We start from the raw sequence: 22,287 nt of genomic DNA, 5'->3' as shown, positions 1-22,287 counted from the left end.
ATTTTTACATGAGTTAGCTCTTAAATGTGAGCTGGAAATGGAAGCCGAACATCCAGATAGGTGGGATTTATGCCTCAAAGGCTACTGTGCTTTTTGTATCTATCAAATGAATGTTTTTAACTATGCATCCCATAATATGCACATATATTTAGGAATTATATGCATGTATTACTATACTGTTGTACTAAATATTATATACATTTATAAATATATAAAACAGAAATTAAAATAATTAGATAAAATATATAAAAATTCAAATATTTATTCTTGAACTGCAATGGACTCTTCCATATCCTCAGGGAACATTGATTCTTTTTGAAGTTCACTACTCTAGCTTATTAAGTAAGATCAATGGCTGAATAATAATAAAGAAAACCATCTAAGAAGGAAAGATTAAGTTACCTAGAGAGTCTATTTGATGTAAGAGGTGGACAATGAACTCCAAGTCAAACTGTATTAACTGCTACAAATTCTCTCAGCACAGCACAGTGCTGATAGTACTAGGAAAGAGAAAGCAGGGAGAACTAAGAAGGGACAGAATGTCTCTGAATTGGGGCCTAAGTAACTTTCCCTAGGTAAACATAAGGTTTAATGTTTAATGTAAATTTGACTTAAATAATCAAAAACAAATGTTTACAGATCATATATATTTAATGGAGCAGAAAGCCACCTTATCACAATGCATCTTTATTAATTGCTAAGGCCTTGGAAAGAAAAGCCATGTAGGAGATTTTATCTCTATTCAATTTTATGGAAAATAACTGGTATTATAAATAAAAATAACTAACAAAATAATAGGAATAATCACAGGAACTATGATTTATGATTTTTCTCTCAGCCCAGTCCTTCTAAAATTGTACTAATATTTGTAAAGCATCTACTTATATTCCATCCATTAAAAAAATGAATTATGAGACCCTGGTCAAGAGATGAAGTTCCTTCCATTAAGCCAGAAAGCAAGCATTCAGTGGGAACCTTATTATCTAATTCAAGGATGGTTTATTTTTCAGTCTGAAAGGGATTAGAAGAATAAGTCTTGACTTCCTCTTAAGGAATGAAAAAATCTCTCAGAGAATGACTATTTTGGAGGGATTTCTATACTGGGTGGGAGGGAGACTAGATATATTTGAAGTTCTTTTCAAACACACCATATATAATTACGATTTAATAAGGCAAATTGAACTTTAAGCACGAGTTATCAGTTTTGTCATGGATGTCCTCTTCCTTCCTTGCAGTACAAAGTGTATCCATGTCCAAAAGACAACTTAAGTTGTTAGAAGACAACTATCTTCAAGTAAACTTTGTAAAATAAAATTATATAGCAAACTGTTTCTAGTAACTTTAGATATCGTGCCACCTTGACATATTTTCCAGTAAAACTTCCACTTCAAAATGTGTATCAGCTAAATCAAAGGTCTTTGATAACTGTCCTTTCCTTTCATCTTTTTCTTTGCTGAAGTTGTTCTTCAGATGATACTTTGGCACTCAACCTGGATGACTTTAACTTAAACTAAGTAAATAATGGTCTAAAACTGTATTAAACATATTTATGATCACATTGTGCCCCAGTCACTTCCAATCTGAGAAAAAATGACCAGACCTGAGAACACCCAGCCCTGACAGCCAGAGATGCAGAATAGCTAGGGAAAAAGCATTTGCAGCCATTACCTCCTTCTTTGTTCATGATATTATTGAATAACATCTTTTATTTTTTATGTGCCTGAAATTAAGAGTGAATAGGTAATTTTTGATAAATTATTTCTCCATTACTAATTTCCCTATTTAAATCAGGGCAGAAAAAATATTTATTTTGATTAGCAAGGACACAAAACTAATGATGCTTGAAGAAGCTAATTCTGGACCCAATGGTAAATTTCCCTGATAATATGGGGTAACGAAATAAAAAGTACATGCATTAATTTTACAGAATTTAAAGAAAAAATATCTCAGTAAAAGAAGGTAGAAATTGTACAGGAATATGATGAGTACCTTTTACTACCATTTCTAGTATTTGTTTCTGTAGTTTGTGTTAAAAATACATTTTATTTAAATTTAATTTTAAAATAATTTTTAATAATTTTAAATTTTGATAAATAGAAACATATATTTAAGATATAATCCATATAACCTGAAATAAATATGCAAGAAAATAATGTATTATGAACATCTGATATGTTTTAAAAACAATCTCAAAGCATTTACTGTCACTATTTTGATTCCTAAAAATCATTATACTTATGTTAAACTTCATAAGTATCTGAAAGGAATGATAAAAAACAAATAATACAGAACCAAAATATCTACCACTATTAACATTTCTCACTCATTTCAAAAAGCATTTATTTTTGTCTTATATCCCTACCTTCTGTCTGGAAGAAAGTAAATTTTAACATAAGGATTCCTTGGCCTCCCATCTTCCCTGGAAGGGAGATCCTTTGCTCCCAAAATTGTGACTATTAATTGGTGACCAACCTTGTCAAACCATAGTTTTATCTGAAAAGCAAAAATATTCATTTATCAATTCAAACATTTACTACCATAACATAATTTTTATATTCCAATCATTTATCATTCACCCCATTCTCTTACACTGCTACTAGCACAGAATATAAATTTCACTTAGTAAATTGTGTTTAGTTAAAATAAAAGGATATGCTTTAATAACTTCAATGAATGGAGGAATTAATTCAAATATTTTGTTTGATTGCTGTATTACTTGGACTTTTGTTCTCCTAATTTGATTATTAACATGTATATAATAATTATAATACCATAATGAGGACTTTCTATACAATGATTGCTGTGTTTATCTTTATGCAAAAATCACTGTAGTTCATTTTGGAGCCCCCACAATAGTGAGTGCAAAATAAATGCTCAAACAGGACTGAATAAATAGTAACTTGTTCATATGCCATTCATAGGGAATTTATAAGCAAATGCCTTATGTAACTGCACAGCAGAAGACATTTCAAGGATTAAAGCAATGGGGAATTATTAGTAGCTTTAGTCAATAAACTCCTTATGTTTGTATTCAAAACTATAATAAATTAATATTTTTTAAATTTCTTGAATAGGTAAGTCTTTTTTATGTTTGCGATGCAAATGTATCACAATCCTTAAAATAATGAGGGTAAATTTTATAATTTGAGATGAGAAAATGTGAATAATTTCCCTATGCCCTAATTAGGAATTGGAACTTCACATCCAGCTGCTGAATTCATTTAACTTAACAACTGTCACCTCCCACATATATTTTTCATGCTCCCACACCTAGCCAGCTGATTTTACTGTCAGGATCTATAATAACTGTGGCTCTGATCCCCAAGTTGGTTCAGAACTCACCTGACTACTACCTTGAAATTGAATAAAAAATTTAAAATTTGGGAATAAAATTACAGTTATAGAGTATGTATTTTATGGTTTATATGTTTTATGGTATATCTATGTATGTATGTGCATATATGTTAATGATTTAATTTTCTCTTTAATCTGAATATACAATGTTTGCAAATTACCAGAGGGAAAGAGGGTTGGGGGAGGTAGAAGAGGTTATGGAAATATAAATGGTGATTGAAGGAGACTTGACTTGGGCTGGTGAACACACAATACAATATACAGATGAAGTATTATAGAATTGTACACCTAAAAACCATATAATTGTATTAACCAATGTTACCCCTATAAATTCAATAAAAAAGATAAGAAGTTTAAATATACATCTCCTGTCAAGTCCTTCCCTCTCTTCTCCAATGAGGATAGGCAGGTCCAGGCCAGGATAACATGGCTTTGTTGAGTTCCTGACTTTGTATCTTAGAGAATGAGAAGGGGGGCAAGAGAAGAGGAAGACTGATGGTCCAGAGGAATATGTAAAATTATTTATGTGCTTTTCTTTTTTTGTCAAATGGAATCAGCCCTCTTATACAACAACAGAAAGAAATATTTATACTTTAAAAATCGTAATCACTACTCTTTTTTGTTATAAGTCCTTATGTTTAATGCAGGTATTGCCATTGTGTAACAAGAAGTTTTCCTAGTAAAGCTGCTCAGTTAAAACAGGCTAGAAAAGTCAGTTGCTCACAAACCTCCTGCATCAGTGTGAAGAAGCTAAAAATTCCTGGGCCCACCTCTCACCTACTGAATCGGATAGGGTCCAGGAATTACCTTTTTTTTTTTTTTTTTTAAGATTTTATTTATTTATTTTTAGAGAGAGGGGAAGGGATGGAGAAAGAGAGGGAAAGAAACATCCACATGCAAGAGATACATACAGGGATCAGTTGCCTTTAGCACGCCCCCAAGTAGGGACCTGGCCTGTAACCCAGGCATGTGCCCAGACTGGGAATAAACCAGTGACCTTATGGTTCACAGGCTGGCACTCAGTCCACCGAGCCACAGCAGCCAGGGCAGGAATTACAATTTTAACAAAGTCCTTCAGGTGATTCTCATGGACATTATAGTTTAAGAACCATGGCCTTAGATTAAGGGGCCAAACTTAAAAAAAAAAGCCTCTTACATTTGAATGGAGAAAAAAGTGCAAGTATTTGCTTGCATAACAATATTATTAGAACACAGAAACAGATGAGGGTAAGTGGAGAAAAACTAAACTATTCTGGGAAAAGACAAAAGGGGAAAACCAAAACAAAAGGTAAGAAATACGAGAGTATCGTGTATATGAGATGAAACGGAGATGTCATAAAACATGCATCATGGGCCCTCTAAAATGTGTGATCAAAACCAGATTAATTTCTGATATTCTCTATTGTCTACAGGTATAAAAAAGTTTATGGCTTTATATTTCCATGATATTAAAAATCCAATATTAGATACCTTAAAGAGAAAAATATTCTAAAAGGCTATACATTTTTTCCATTAAAATTTATAGTTAAGAAATAAAGAAACAACAATGATCATTATTAGACTAAGCTTATAATTAATAAAGAAAATTATTGATCTCTGTGAGGTTTTTTTAAGGGGTTAAGACTAAGTACTTGTAGTTGGTTATCTCCAGAGGTGATATGTTTATTCCTTTGAAATCATTACAGCAAAACATTCGAGATATATATATGAGTATTTTTTTAGATATTCTTATGCCATGGAAAACCAAAAATATCACCTATTAATAATATTCATTTCTTATACAAACAGGCATATGGCTTTCATATTTTTCATAATACTTTAATAGTTTGTCAAATTATACTTTACAAATATGTGTTAAAATATATAGATATAAAACAGGCACATTTTTATTTTAATTTTTTTATCAAAATTACACTCTTCAATAAACTGTCTTAAGCTGGGCATTTGATCAATAGCTCCAATTTTCATTTTCTATCAGAGACTTACATTGAAGTTTTTAATAGATATCCAGTTCGTATTATGAAAACACATTTTATTAGCTATTTTATCACATATCAAACTTCTTTATCTATGCTTTTAAAACAAATGGTTAATATACCTGTTGATTCCCCAAAACATAACAAATGTATTTCACAATTCTAGATATGACATACTTCTTTATATTTACCTAATTTTCATTAATAAAAATCATTATCATTTTAATTGTTTGAACAAAACCATCACACCATGTAACCATTTTTAAGTTTCCTAAGCAGAACTTGAGCAGCACAAGGAAATATCTTACATTATATAACATTAACTAGAACAATTATAATTTTTAAAGTTCAACTAAATTAGTATTATTCAAAACTAATAACATAAAAAAGCATGCAGCAAAGCAAGGGAAGCATAATACTACTTTTTTAAACGAACTATATTGACATTACCATATAAGGGTTTCCTAATGAAAAGAGGCAAACAACTTGTACCCAATTATTACAGTAAAATTAAGTGAAATTACTATTACGAAATGTAAACAAAAAAACCCAACACATTTTATTTGGATTGTGATTTTGTTCTTTCAAAGTTCAACAACTTTCCAAATGTTGAACCTTATGTATAATATAAATAAAATCCGTATTTTAGATAAGGTACAAATTCATTTGCCAGTCTCCTCAAGGAGATGTTGCTTGGAAAATGCAAAAGAATGTAGATGTTAAGTGATATAATGAATGATTTAAAGAGACAGCAACTGTGCATAATAAAGGCAAGAATCAACAGCATAAAATTAGCTATTTCTTTCAATGCTACACATATAAGTAGAATCTACATTAAATGCCATTAGGAGTTTTAGTATTTAGTTCATCATATAAAATCACTAATAAAAATTGTCTCTTTAAATTTTTATTTTATTTTAATCCCCATGCAGAATTTTACAACTGGCTCATAAAATGATTTGAAAGTCAATAACATGGCTTGGAGCAACATACCAAAAAAAGTTTACCTACTATGCATTTTCCAAAAGCATACAAATAAGGGTTAAAACACAACTTTAGTTTCTATCAGGCAGACAAGGCCTTTACCTGAACCCTAGGAACAAAAGGCGTTGTTCTTCTACTAAGGCTTTGGCTCTGGTAAGCAAAATTAAAGAAAAAAGCAATAAAACAAAACCAAAAGGACAACACGCTGGAACTAAAAGACCAAAGTAAAAACAAACACATACAACTACCTCTTAAATATATCTTTCCCATGACAATATATATCTAAATTAAGTACATCAATGTAATGGATAAATTAATTTTGTCAAAATACTAAAATATATAAAATATTAGAATTCCTAAATCTGGTTTTTAAATATAATCAACATAACAGGAATTAAAACTGGATGTAAAATAACATATTCAGGCTTGTAAATTCTGAAAGTGTGAGTGTAAACAAAATCCAACAGCCAAGAAATTGCAGGTTACCCTTTTAAACACAGTAGGAAGAAAAAAATCCCAGTACAAAATGAAATCAGATAAAAATACATTATAGAATTATTAGTGAAAAGACATCTGAGGAAGTAATGGTGTGACTTCTCCAAAATATATCTCTAACAAAAACCTAAAAAAAAATTAGCCAAATTGACTTAATATTAATTCTTGAAAGAATAAACACAGTAAAATAAAAGTATGCTGGAATGCACAGGATTAATTAGGTGACTCGTACTTTAAGAATTTATACAAGGTTCTAGTATTTAAACAATATTTTCAGACATTTATTGTGTACTACTCAAGATAACACTATATCTCATTTATTTTTTATTTATACAGTTCTTTATATTTTTCCAAGCCTTTACTGACAGTTTATTGCAACTTTATTGCCTCCAACAACACTAGGCACTGGTTAGTATTATCTCCAATTTGTAGAGGAGAAAACAGCAACAAAAAATGACTAGATATTCAAACAAAAGGTAAGACAGTGTCGAAGAAAAGGGCCACATAATAACCTGACATGCTCTGGGGAGGACTGCTAGGCAGCCTTACAAACTTAGAGAGCTAAAGTAACCACAAAGGATGTCTAAAACTAAAAATTATTAACTAAAAAGCAGTTCAGGACAAGTAGTTGTGTCCTAGACCAGTGTTTTTCCCTAACAAAGGTCAATCTTTAGCTGTCTATTGTCTTTTTGCATCTATGATAACATACCTTTGGAATCTCAAGGTAACTTCCCTTTTTCCCCAAACCCCCTGGGCACAAGCTGAGACCACAAATCCTCTCATTGTTATTGTTATTATGTTAATTGTTGACTGTTAACTATCCCTTCACCACCTATGTAAAAGAAGTATGTGTCTATCATTTTTTCTTTAATCCAATCCCAGAAGTTTCCCCACTTCCTTTCTCCTATCTCCCTAATCTGTAACCAATGGATTTCATGTAACCCCCTTAAGGCTCCTCCTTTGTCTCCAATGTATAAATTAAGGTGCTAAACTGCCATTCTCAGGAGCATTTCTCAACTCATTGAGGTGTCGTTTCCTGGCAATTGTCATCAGTTTGACTCAAATAAACTCACCAAAAATTCTCTAAGGTTTGAATGTTTCTTACACGGACATTAACTTGGTGATCGTGGCAGGACTCAAAAGAAGCCTACTGAGGACCACCTTGCAGACTGGGACCACTCCTGGGCTCCAGCAGGGGCCCAGTGTGCCTCACAGCTACTTGTTCTGCAAAGGGTAAACTTGGGTGAGTTTCAATTGGAATTCTGGACCTCTCTGTTTTAAGGTATGAAGTCTTGACTTTATTTGAGCTGTTTACTTAAATCCTTGAAATGGAACTAAGGTTAAGGGGTTGACAGAACCCAGGTTAAGGCAGGACTGAAAAAAAAAAAAAAATGAGTGGCTGGTTTTCAACTTTGGCTTTTCAATGGTATTGCTTTTTGAAAATGTGAAGTGCAAACTCTACAGATCTCAAAATAAAATTAAAATTAACATGGAAAATTGTGCCTCCAAGGCCAGAAATTCCCAGACCCCAGCCCTCATTAACACTTCTGGCAAGAAGCCTTGACTTGCAAGTGCATTAAAGAAATGGGAAAACATAACTAAAAATGATACCAACTTTAAATGACCAAAATGCTGTTTTCTTTCAGCACCTAAATTAATTTTTTGCATGCAAAATTAGAAAATGCCAGCTCTAAAACTAAGTTGAATGAACGAGAAGTATATATTGATTTGGAAATAAAAGCTTCTAGGAGAAGCACAAAGAAATTTTATTTTAAAAGTTAATAAGAAATTTTAGGGACAGCCTCTGAACTGAAGAAGGCTCCTGAAGCTAATAGATGCCAACAAACCCATCCTCCCCCCTATACAACTCTGAAACCAAAGTCTGTCTTGGAAATGCAAATATCTAGTCTCTGAGATCTCTAACCTGGACCTTCTCTTACAATGCAAAGTTTTTGGAAGACAAATCTTATCAAAGGGTTGGGGGTGGGGAGGGAGGGGTGGAACTTAACCATATCTAATTAAATAAATTTGATTTATTTCAGCTATTCCTTTCTAAATTAGTAAATTTTAATTAAAGTTATTGAATGTCCAAATATTTTGAAATGCTAAAACATTGACTGCTGGACAAGTCTTGGGTTTGCCTGCCTTTGACTTTTGTTGAAGAAAGGCTGTGGAGTGGATTTGCAGCTGTTAATGAGTGTCTTGTTTGTAAATGTCTTTGTTCAAGGCGTATTTCCTGAAAGTCAGTGTACTTGCCAATAAACAGACTATGTTTCTATAGGTGATGAAATATGTTCATAAAAGTCAATATAGATAATACTGGCTCCTTATTTTTGGTTATTACTGGAAACTGAAGTTTCTGAAAGTTAAATTCAAATTAAGTCAGAAAGAAATTGCATGTTTTTGGTAATAGAAGGCATAAAATAAAAATACATTTAAGGGAAAAGGAAGAAAGTAAGTTATAAAAATGGTTATTTCTGAATGAATAAGGTTTGTGAAAATATGAAAGTTTGAAAGTTTTTAAAGGTTGTAGCTGTTCATTAAAGTTTTATGTTTATAAACTTAAGTAGCTAAAGTTACCCTTCTCTAGAAAAATAGTTCAGATTATGTGTATGGTCTTAATGTGTATGGTCTTAATATAATGTGTTTGTCTACATAATATGTGTAGTGTGTTGGGGTTTTTTTTTTCCTGCCTCTGGATGGCATTATCAGGGTGTAGTATTTTATTGGCCTAAAGAAATTAAAAAACGTACATAAATTAAACACAATCCTGTGGTCTGGACCCAGTATTTAATATTAAATCTGGTTTAAGTTTAATTAATGTCTTTTAAGGTTATTACCATGAAATATGTGTTTATTTTACCCAAGTTTACAAAAAAAGGTTTATGTTATGATCTTTTGGTTGAGACTGTTTGACAAACCTTCCCAAAGTTTAAAGACTTTTTAACTAAGAAATGACTTGGAGTTATTCCAATGGGCCCTGGAATACTTCAAGTATTAATTCTCTCTCCTTATAAAAAAAAGTTTTAAACTAATTAGGCCTATTTAAAATGCTTGACACATGGGAAGCTTGGCCAAAATAAAAATAAGAATGTTTATGTTCTATTTATATACCTCTTTGCTTTCACCTGGAAAAATTACAAGTTTACTTGGACAATAATGCCCCAGGTATATATGGAAAAGTCCAATCTATTGTCTTAAATATAAAAGCTAATTTAAATAATGTTAAATTTCCTAGAAATTCCACTCTAATCCACTATGTGAATAATTTAGTTTATATTCTAGGAATTTACTAAGTTCCCCAGAAAACACAGTAGCATATCAAAAAACAAAGTATGATTCTGTTTATTCCAGATAAAATACTTTGGTTATCTAAGAATGGACTACTAATTAACCCTGAAATGCTCAAAGGAATCCTATCTTTTTCTCTTTCAAAAAATAAAAAAGCAGCTCACAGGATTTCTGGGTTTGACTAAATATTGTCACAGTTGAATTCCAAATGTTTATTAATGGCCCAGCCTCTACATGTCTTACTAAAATCAAACTGACTTGACCATATTCTTGTTCCTAGGGATGGTTTATAAAAAAAACTCCTTAATAATGCTAACTTAATTTGGTTTACAACGTCTGTGAAAAATAAACAGGAATGTTACCAAGCTGAATATGCAATAACTTCCATGGTAGACTTAATAAAGTTCTTATTTACCTGAATAAAATCTTCCCAACAAGCCTAATTAATTTTTCTAGATCACACTTGTCAATTGGCCAAAAATCATATAGCCAATATTTACACTAATAATAGCTAGGCTTTTGGTGTACCTCACAACTTAAAAATACTGTTGAAACAGCAAGGTTTCTTAATTTTCTCAGGGCAGCCCATTAAAAAAAAAGTAAAGTAAATTGCAAAATTACTAAATGTCATATAAAAATTAAAACAATCAGCAATTATCAAAATTCCAGGGCTTACTAAAGCTGCCACCATGGAAGCAAAAGAAAAATATTTAGCTGATGCAGCTAGACAGGCAGCATTAAACAGCCAAATTAATCAAACCTACGAATGTCCTTTGTTTTCTATTAAATCAATAAAAACTCTTTTATAGTTCCAATAGACAGCTGTAAAGGAGGGGAGACAACAAAAGGGGGGATCTTTGTCCCAAACACACAGATATGGCTTGGACCCAATCAGAAACCAATCTTACCTATAAAAGCTTAATTACCTGTAGTGTACTTTAACATGTACATAAGCTAAAAATAAAATCCTCAAAAATAATTTCATGAAGTAAACAATATTACTGAAAACTTTCTCCTACTGAAACTCATAAAATATAAAGCAAATGTTCTATCTGTCCAAACTATAGCCCAGGATAATCATTCCTTGGGGCCCAAGAACATTTCTCACTTCCCTCAAAACCCAGGTATGGGATTTGGATTTTATCCAAATGCCACCATCTCAAAATATAAAAAAGTATTACTTATAATTTTGTATGGGTTAAGGTATTCCCTTGCAGAATAACAGCTTTAATGGTAGGTAAATTACTTTAAAAAATTAAATTAATTCCCAAATTAGGGAATTCCCTCTAAGTTGGTGACTAAGGAACTCCTTTACTAAACAAACAATACAGTCCATATATAATATATGGCCTAGTCTACAATATTTTCATTGTGCCTATCATCCCCAGTTCTCTGGATTAATAGAACATACAAAAATACAATTAAAACTCAACTAGGTAAATTTTCAGAAGCTTTAAATCAACCTTGGCCAAAAGCTTTCCTCATAATACACCTCAATGCAAAATCTATGGCAAATAGAGCCTTTCTCCTTATAAAATAGTCACCGGCCACCCTGTAAATCTAAGTAAAGAAAAGTATGAATCAACTTTACTAAAAGAAGACATTCTACAATATTATTAAGGGCTCATTAACCAGCTTATAGGGACTAATAAATTAGTAACATTTCACATGTGCTCCCAGGAAACAAAGACTTCAGAAACCGTAACTTACAACTACGAAATTTTTGTCCACTGGAAAAGACATTAAGGACTTTTCCACCATGGTTACAATGGATCTTATCTGGGTTCTAACTGTAAATGTTTCCTTTCTCCTGCCTCCCTAATCTATCACCAATGGAATTTATGTAACCCCCTTATGGCTCCTCCTTTGATTCTAATGTACAAAATAAGGTGCTAAACCACCATTCTCTGGAGCATTTCTCAATCTGTTGAGATATTGCTTCTCCACAATTGTGGTCAGTTTGGCAAACTCACCAAAAATTCTCCACAGGTTTGAATGTTTCTTTTCATTGACAATAGTATAAAGGTAGAAAACAGAGCCCACCTCTGATTAAATCACTGTATTTCATATTCTTTAAGTAAAATCAAATTTCATTTCTCTTCTGACTTACTTTGTTTTCATTTGAAACCATTTCCAACAAAGATCCCAAAATAATCAGAATTTTGTGCCTTTCTTAACACACGTCAACAGATAAACCAGGAACAAAATCACATGCATATCTCTGGGTTTGGAAATGGATTTCAAGACATTTAATTTTGCTTCTTTCACCAAAATTCCATTCCATTCCTTACATTTCCTATGGTTGTCTATCTCGTCTAATTCAAAGAGTTGTATACATTGTACTTAAAGGCTTCAGATTGCTATATGGAAAGAGTTAACAGGTATTAACAGGACTACTGCCCACTTTAGCTATCATTAAACTTACGCTACACTTTGTAAGACATAAATCTAAGACCTAAAGGAAAGCAGACGTTGAAGAAAAACTATTATTCAATCATGAGTCATCATTCTCGCTCTTTAAAAACTAAGGCAGTCTCAAATCTAAGCTGTCTTCTTTTTTGTATTGAAACATATCCAAAGGAAGAAAGAAATGTTTAGATATGGAGTGTGTTGCTGACATCTGTCTGCGTGACTCTAGGTGGATAATTCTCTAGCAAATGGGGAAGGGATGTATGAAATTCATAGAGATTAACTAGGCATGCTAAAGGAAGTAACCAACAAGGTACTCTTTTTAGAAATAGATTTTATCTTTTCTTTGCTCTTTCACCTGTTCTTTTTTTGATCTGTTTTAGATCAAAAATTTCAATAGAAATAAATATTACTCCCATTCATAAACTAAAAGATTACTTTAAAAAGAATAGTACTTTAAAATAAATTAATCTTTTAATGCAAAATTTTCAACCTTCTAATATTATCTCAAATGAGCAACTCAGAGGTTTCTCAAATCAACTGTCTAAAATCTATGGCAATTTAAACCTAATCTTCACCCATAAGTTTATACATTAAACTTGGCTATAAAATCATTTTTTAATTATTTTTTAAAATTGAGGTGAAATTCAAATAACATAAATCGTTTAAAGTGTACAATTCAGAGGCATTTAGTGCATTCACAATGCAGTGCAACCATCACCTCCCTGTAGTTTAAAACTTTTTCATCACTCCATAAAAATATCATGTACCTGTTAAGTAATCACTCCCCATGCCCCCATCCTTCCAGCTCCTGGCAACCACTAAGCTGTTTTCTGTCTATATGGATTCTAGATATTCAGGAATGGTGAAGTATTACCGTTATGTATTTCATTGCAACTTGTAATTAATAGTACTTCATTTATTTTAAAAATAAAATACCTGGTATCCATAACGATTCAGCCTTATTCAAATAAAGAATTTGAATTTGACCACCACAATTTAATTTGCATTTTTAATACCACTTTCTACTACATACTGCACTACTATCTTTAGGACATTCCTTTTAAGCAATGGTTCTGAAATAACAATGGATGTGACAATAAAGCACATAGGATAAACACTCAAAGAAAAATCTTTATAGACTTTAAAAAACTTTCTGTAAAGTAGAGTTTCTAAGGAGATATTAAAGATGCATACCTATTCTTCAGTTATTTAGTCCCTTTAAATGGGCATATAAAATGGATATGTACATTTACAAGTTTATCACTAAAAATGGAGTAAAAAATATTAAAGTTAGAAAAACAATGCAATTATAAATAAACCACATACCCTAAAATAAAATAGGATTGCCAAAAAGAATCAGTGTATTCCTATAGAAAATAAAATTCTGAGCCACGTCTCACTTGTAAAAGAATTGAAGGCTATATTCTATCCTAACTCTCTATCAAAATAACTAGCCAAAAACTGCAAATTAATTTTAAAATATTGAGAGAATTAATAAAAGTAATCCTCTGAAGAAGGAATCTACTAAATTATGGGAGAACACTAATTTTTAGAAAAATCAAATATGGGAGTACTGACAGTGAAAAGGCTAACAAACAGTCCAAGCATCATAAACATGAACTCACACTTACAATCTCACTGAGTACATTAAAGGCACTTTCATAGTGAAGCCCTGGAATAATCAAAAGCAGCGAAACAATTCAAGCACGGACAGGAAATATACTGTGTAATTTTTAAAAAATCATCAACAGCCTTGAGCATGAAAGTTTAAACACCAATTTGCATTATAATTATATTTTTTATCTGAGAAAGTATCGGTCCATGAATTGACACACATAGGAAGGTCAGTTCACAACTATACAAATTATCTTTGTTCTCAGGCATTAGCATGTCATGATTTTGTTAAGTTATTGGGCCCAGGTAAAATCTCACCAACAGCAAGAATGCCCAAAGATAAAATAGAAGAATATAGAAATTGTAATGTTGCCTTGTGAGTTCTTAGGGGTGTTCCCAAAGTATGATATATGTGGATGCACATTTTCCCAAACTCTGCATCATTACAGCAAACCAAAATTGTCTCCAGTTGGCAGAAATAGTATTAAATATAAAGGGAAATACTATATCCAATGAGTATCTTCCCTATGTTTTCCTGCATGCAAAGAATAAATATAAAATTAAGTTTATGGGGGTAAAATTCATGTTTATCTTTTTCACTTTTGTATTCCTAGCTCTTAGTATTATGAATGAACTTGGGTCAGACCTTAACATATATTTCTTAAACAGATAATTAGAGTTTAACTTGGTAAAAAAACATTTTGGATGAAATTTTGGGTAACAGATTTCATGAACTTTAAATTTTCCTTTCATATTCTAATTTTACTTCTGGAGAGCTATCCCGACAAAAGAATTTTGTCATAACAAAATATGCAAAATTTATATTAAAGGATTTCCATGGCATTGTTCTTTGTAATAATAGAAATTAGAAACAAGCAAGATATCCTATTTTAACAAATTAAGTTAAAATGGAGTATTAAATAGCTATTAAAATAATTTTAAATAGCATTTAAATAGCAAAGAAAAAAGTGCACAATACATTAGTAAATAAATAGGTTTTTAAATAGTATATACAGATTTATTACTATTTTGTTCTAAAAATTATATGTATATGAATGTTTCTATTTTAGTGACAGGATTATAGGTGATTTTTATTTTTAATTTATTTATCTGTACTTTCTAGATTTACCACAACAAACATTATTTGTAAATATTATCTTATTGGAAAATAAGAAAATGATAAAATGGTACATATTTAAAATTAAAATTACATGGAGTTTAAACCAGCATTTTTTATAAACCTTATAAACCTAAATACTATACTTTAATATAATTACATGTGTTTTTAAGTAAAACTTTTATGTTTATATTTCCCCAAATATTTTAACAGTATTGCTTTTTTACCATATTCATTTTGAGTCATGAGGAAAAATTGCAGAATCCAAAATTTGTCTTAAGTGCCTGTACTGCATTCCTTACCCTTCCCTCCTCATCCGTGAAAATGTAACTTTCACTCCTTCCTCCTCCACCAACTAAAGCCAACTACACAATTATTTATATATCGACTCATCCAGGTACCCAGACCATTACTTAAAAAAGAAAAAGATAAAGAAAGAAGGAAGGGAAGAAAGAAAAAGAACTATTTAAATAGAGCTATTAAAAAAAAAAAACCAGTTAACATTTATTACCACTTCCTAAATAGGTGGGCAAAAAAGACATATACATTTGTAACCATAAATGACAACATCTGTACTGTCAATATGTGTAAAAGAATAAGTAGAAAGATGCTAGTTATTGTAGAAAAATGAAAAAGACCATGGTCCTCAAATGAAAAGTTCACTCTGTGTATGAAAGAGAAAGGAAAAATAATAAAGAGAAGAAATTCATTTTAGTAAGACATTTACAATTTCCTAACAGTATCTCAATTTTCTTTCTTGCATTACTTTTTGTAACTGTCATCTTTTTGATTAAAATAGTCCCAGAACAGACATGTCTAATGACTTTTTCAATAAATATTAACATGTTAATTTTGTTTATATATTCTGTACCTCCTTTAAGTTAATGAAAATTCAGTATACTTCCCTTTCTCCCCCCCAAAATAAAGGGAGATATGTAATAAAGATTTTTATTATTGCTCTTAAAATATCAGCCCCAAAACAGTTTGGTTTTTAATTATAATTTTTATCCAAAATTTAGTGTCTGAATTTTGAGAATCTAAATAGTTCTTAATAGCCATAGTTTCAAGTATAATAATTTATTGGTATGTTTCTAAAATGTGACTGGAAAAATTTTAACATTTTTCAGTGGTTTAAAAGTGAAAGAAAGATGAAGAAGTTAACAAACAGTGAGGGCTTATACATGCAAAGATCTTCTAAAATGAAAATAAAATGCATAATTGAACTTTTAACTATTTTATTCAAATTAGACATCTTTTAATATGAAATCAACTGGTGTACTCAGTAGTCAATTATATATTTATCCACGTACTTAGTTTTGACTATTGACAAAAGCATCTCAAGTATGATTACATTTCAGAGCAAAATTCATACTCCACTCAAAATTTAGTTAAAGTTAAAAAGCACAGAAAAATATATAAATATTTATTTTTATTTCAAAAATACCATTTTTGTATAGTACAGAATTTTTATTTCCCTTAAAAGTTTAATAACATATTACAGTTATTTTAGGGTACTGAGCAAAATCATAAGCTTGAATTTTGGAATATTACTAAAGAAAGTTTTAGAGATCTTCACAAATTCTATTCATTAAATTCCAAAAAACCTAATGCTAATAAAGAAAGCATTATGGTAAATAATTAAAATTGAATTTCTTTTCTTTTTTTTTTGTTCAACCCTGCCACCCTCCCCCCAACACACAGCCTAACTGAACTTCAATTAATTAATTCTCCCCCTCGCTCATTTAGTTTACCAAGAATGAGAAAGTAGATGGTTAAAAGCACAATTATATTGTAAGAACTTGGTTTACAAAAAATAAAAAACAAGCAACAAATAATAAAAATATTATTTGATATTGTAAAAACAGAAATTAATTTAGTGATTACATACTGCAAGTTGTCCAGACAAGAACTGTGGAACATCTCTCAGCATGCCAGGACTCATGGGAGAGGTAACAGAAATAGAAGGACGATCCATTTTTTGAGATTCGAATGAACTAGAACCTGAAATGGTAATTATAATAAAGAGTAATAACAATGGCACTTATCTAATAATTTTCACCACATAGCTCTTAAATTTTTTATATCCACAGGATGTCATTATATACATTGTTTTCTTAGCCACAATGTCCCAACCGTACTTAGAGGACTTTACTGAAGCATAAGTGGAGCTTAGGGATTTTCTTAGGACCAAGGGTGAACCATTTTCTGTGCCGATAAGAGTAGAGATAGACATCTACCTCAGGACTTATATTACTTTGTTAATGTGTAATAAACTCTTATTTAGAATAATGTTAAGAACATTAAAAAAATTAGGTATAAAAAAACAAAACCTAAATCAACAATTTGAAGATGCTCTAAACATGCAATACTAAAAACAGTACTGTAATGTTCATTATGAAAATGTTTTCAGGAAGTGATTGTTTAACCATATGTGGAAGACTATATAATTAGGAGGGTTGAAAGGAAGTAAAGAGCTATTAAGAATATCAGAAAAAGCAGAACCGCAGTACTCAGAAGTGATAATGTATGAATATATTTACATGGGGGGAAAGGAAAAATTGGGGAAGTGAACAAAAATGGAAGTAATGGGATCCTGGGGGCATTCAGTGCCTGGAATTCTGAGTTATACATTTTGGCACTAATAAAATATCCATGTTAAACTCTTATGGATGAGGTAATAAAAATTGCATTTGAGGAAGGTGACTTTACCACTTATTTAAAGTTTAGGTTAAATTGAGAGATGGAAAATAGGAACAAGTCGAATTCAATAAATAATAATAGGAAAGGTTACAAAAATAAAACATAATTCAGACAATATCATAAAATAAGGAAATGAGGACTCAGAAACTAATTAGATATGTGATATAAAGGAAAGAGAGGGGATAATATTAAGATCTAAAGTCTTGTAACTAGATATGGAGTCAAGACAGTCCCTTATGTGTCTGTCTTGTTCTCTGCCCAGGCCCATGGTGGTATTCCCTGGGATAGAGAACACTAGAGAACGGAATTAGTGGAAACATTACTTTGGAACACAGAGACCCTGTGATACCTCTGAGACATCCAAGGAGAAATATAAAACCGGTAACTGAATATATGGGAGGAAGCGAATGTAGAGTAGACATTAGTGTTAAGAATTAAGCTGTGAAGTGTCTCCCTAACTGGAGGCACATGTGGATAAAATTAACCTCTACAGAGAGTGTAATGTAAAGGGGAAACTGCAAGCCTTGGGATCAGAAGTAACAGTGATATCTTTTACAATATTGAGAAGTGAAGAGTTCTGGCTTTATCGTAAAAAACAAAATAAGCTCAGATTTTCACAAGGAACAAGAAGACACTTAAAAGTGTACTCTTTAAACATACAGGGATGAAAAGAAAATAATAGATAATTTTTATATGTAAACCTAGGAGGTATATGACAATAAAATCATGTGAAGAGAAGAATTAATTGAGGAACTAAAGACAGGGGGTTAAGAATTGCACCTTGGAGAAACCTATTTATTCTTCAGGTTTTATAGAATAAAGGATTAAATCTAACTTGAGAAAGGACCCATCTCAGGAACAATTTTGGAATTGTTCTACACTGCTCACACAATATCTGAGTGGTGTAACATAAGTAAATAAAATGTATATGTACTCCCCAGGATTGTTTTAGGAACTCAATAAAATTGAGCAATGATAATGATAATATTATATATAATTATTATCATTATATTAATATTTATTTGTTATATTTTCATGTGATCATATTATTTTGGATAAAATGATTTACTACTTAGCCAAAGGTACTAAATCAAGTAAATCATATGATCATATTTTAAAGTATAGAGCTATGGCATTTCAAAGGGATTTCACCTATCTGGTAAATTTGTTAAAAATTTTATACTTGTAATTGTAATGTAAAATTAAAAATAGATCTATTTTGATAGGATATTCTCAATTACTGTGCATACAGAGATTCTGACCACTTCTAACCACCTCAATGCTACCAACATGGTCTAAGTCATCGACATTTTGCAACTAAAATACTAAAATTGTCCTCTCACTAGTCCTTCTGCTTTCACCTTAAACTCCATTTAACATATTTTCTATATAGTAGCCAGATTTTAAAACATAAGTCCCTCATCAAAAGCATCCTATGCAGTTCTCGATTTCTCTCAGAGTAAAAGCCTTTTCAGTGGCTTATAAAGTCTGCCATTTGACTGCCCACTATTCTTCTACCCTCCCTCCTACCATTCCCCCCTTTGCTCACTCAATTGCAGCCAAATCGCCCTTCTTCCTTTTCTTTAAACGCATCTTGGGCTTTTTCGCCTCCCAAACATTGCATGTCTGGTCCCTGTACCTGGAAAGCTTTGCCCTGAGACAGCCAGTCTTTCAAACCTTTGCCCAGATCTTTCCTTCTCAATGTGGTCTACCCTGAACAACGATTTCAAATTGCAACCCTTCTCTCTTCTTTCACAGTATCCCTTATTCAGCTCTCAATCAATAAAGAAAGTTAGTTCATTGGAAAAAAATCATTAGTTTAACATCTAAAACAGCACTCAAATACAATAAAAATATGTGTTTAGCATTACTTAAAATAAACTTATACAATATGTCTATGGTCCCACTACAACTCTGATGTTAAATCAGAAATATTATCTTATTTTCTAAAAATATGAGAGAGAGAGAGAGAGAGAGAGAGTGTATTTCACTAGATTGTCCCAAGAATTGCCCACTTACTGAGGGTTAGGTTACACAGTAGTAAATTTTAAAATTAGGGGAAATTTTGGAGGGAGGCGGGGGAAATTTAGAGAGTAACACTATGTCATAATTTTTTATTGTGATGGTTTCACACATGTCAAAATGTATCTAATTGTACATTTTCATTATGTACAGTTTATTGTAATATAACCTAATAAAACTATCTAAAAATGCATTGTAATTAAGATTGCAGTTTTTAAAAAAAGTATCTTAAAGTATTACAGACTTTTGTACTTTTTCTTATTTTTTTACTATTATAATGTAATAATAAATTTTTCATTTTATATGATTATATATTTGATAACAAGATCATTATATTTCCTACTTTGTACTAATAGATGATATACTTCATTTTACCCCAATGAATGACATTATTAATAACATTTTTCTTCATAATAAATGAAACTTACTAGACTCCAGTTGTGCATGTGTGCTATCAGGTATTCTAGGTATATCTCTGAAAAGACAGAAAAAGAAAACAAATTGTCGAAACAACGCAACTGCTGTTTTGATCATTATCAACTGATACTATAACAGGACACTATAAAATCAACAAAATTGTGTATGATAGCAGCATTATATAAATAAGAAAAAAACAAACTGTAGGCCTCTATTACTAATGTAAGTATTCTTGGTTAACACCAAATACTTTTAAAAATTACATTTATACACATTTATAGCAGATATGTAAAAACATATACTTTATATTCTATATGCCTCACTACATAACTGTCTATTCTAAAAAATTTCTGCATTCAACAAGTTTTATAGATAGATTGTAATTTTATTCCACTCTTTATTTTCACTTGCTATTGTTCTAAATCAATAACGTTAAAATGCAAATAATATCACCAAAACAAAAATTAAAATATTCAAATATGATTGACATTTTTAAATGTGATAACTCCACTGAGAAAAGTGCAAACGTATTTCTTATTGGGACTTATAGAATTCCTTTGTAAATGTATTTACACCAAAAACATGCACATTGTTTGAGATTTGCCAAAATGGGTAGATATTAATGGTTAAGATCATTCAGAAAATTATATAAAAGAATACTTAAGACATTATACAAAAATGTTTAGTGTCTTTTAATATGAAGAAATATACTTAATATACTAAATTGATACAGTACAGTTTTACCATAATACAAAACTTTGAAAAGACAAAATAAAGAACAGATACTATTTCATGTGGCAGATTCATTACTTTGGAAAGAAACATTTCAAAGACCAAGTTACCAGCATGTCATTTTCTACATCATAAAAAGAGAACAAAATAATATAGCCCAACCTTTTCCTAAATGAGTGAAAACTGGGCATTATATTTTACAACTAAAAATAATTTCTATAGCCTCCACCCTAGAATGCTCTTCCTACAAACTTACATTTAATAAATCACCCTAGAATGCTCTTCCTACAAACTTACATTTAATAAATCACCATCAGTGTACTGTGTTTAATTGCTTTTTCTAATTATATCTTTTACATTGGCTTAGAGCATAGTCTTCTATAAAGGAAATGCTACTATATAATGAGTAATTCTCATAATACAGATGCAAATAACTATACTGCCAACTCTTGGAAATTGTCGATTTAATCTATAACTAAAAAATGATAAAAACAAGAGAGTATTTGGCATTTGCTTATCTTTTTAATGTTTTTTAAGATATTCTATTTTTCCTTATATTGTTCCCTCTACCTGGGAATAATATGTCCTTGGGCCCTCTCTGTCCTATGTTGAAATCTCCACTTGGAAAAAAAGCATAAAATCCATAGAATATAGCTGATCTTCATTTTTATAATATAAAGGACCACAGTTAATGAAACTTCCTTTAACAGCAATTGCTACTATGATCCCCTTCTACTCGTGGCATTAGCCATCCACTAAGCTATTAAGAACACAAAAATAATAAATAGCTAAATATTTCTTTTTTGTAATTAACTGTATAATCAGATAAAGAGATGCCATAGTTTTTGGTAAGGTGTTTTTAGTAAAAGAAAAAAGCTCACAAAATAATTTGTTTTTAGGAAGCAATGGGACTTTTTGGATTGCACATCAAAAATTGTTTTATAGTAGGCAACTCCATCATACACATGAAAAGTACTCAAACCAACTTACCCAATAGGCCTTGAAACAACAAGCTCCACTTGTGGTTCAGGTTTGGATTCCAGAATGATGTTATATACCTCTTCAAATGTGGCTCCTTGCAATAGCCTTCCATTCCATTCTAACACTTCATCACCTATTATGTGTGTCAGTAATAATAATCTTAGAAAGAAAATCTAATGCCATAAAATGCAC

The 22,287-nt window shown here is 31.0% G+C and overlaps 1 protein-coding gene across 18 annotated transcripts in view; it reads right to left on the bottom strand.

The window, feature by feature from the left end:
* The window catches only part of RIMS2 (regulating synaptic membrane exocytosis 2), a 473,698-nt gene that overhangs the window by 208,678 nt on the left and 242,733 nt on the right, over nucleotides 1-22,287 (bottom strand). For 15 of the 18 annotated variants that reach the window (XM_054590359.1, XM_054590372.1, XM_054590374.1 and 12 more), the window contains 4 exons: nucleotides 22,105-22,228; nucleotides 20,394-20,440; nucleotides 17,132-17,244; nucleotides 2,363-2,493 (listed from right to left, as the gene is read on the bottom strand). In XM_054590359.1, coding sequence (XP_054446334.1) covers nucleotides 2,363-2,493; nucleotides 17,132-17,244; nucleotides 20,394-20,440; nucleotides 22,105-22,228 — 415 coding nt within the window. Of the gene's footprint in view, nucleotides 1-2,362; nucleotides 2,494-6,416; nucleotides 6,465-17,131; nucleotides 17,245-20,393; nucleotides 20,441-22,104; nucleotides 22,229-22,287 lie in introns of all 18 variants that reach the window. The other 3 variants (XM_054590373.1, XM_054590361.1, XM_054590368.1) reach the window with 1 other exon arrangement.

Source organism: Pteronotus mesoamericanus, unplaced genomic scaffold (genome assembly GCF_021234165.1).
Source record: "Pteronotus mesoamericanus isolate MK-2021 breed Mesoamerican mustached bat unplaced genomic scaffold, CSHL_Meso_final scaffold_174, whole genome shotgun sequence".
NCBI lineage: Eukaryota > Metazoa > Chordata > Mammalia > Chiroptera > Mormoopidae > Pteronotus > Pteronotus mesoamericanus.
Note: the sequence above shows the minus strand (reverse complement) of the source record. Positions and strands in the feature narration are given on the sequence as shown.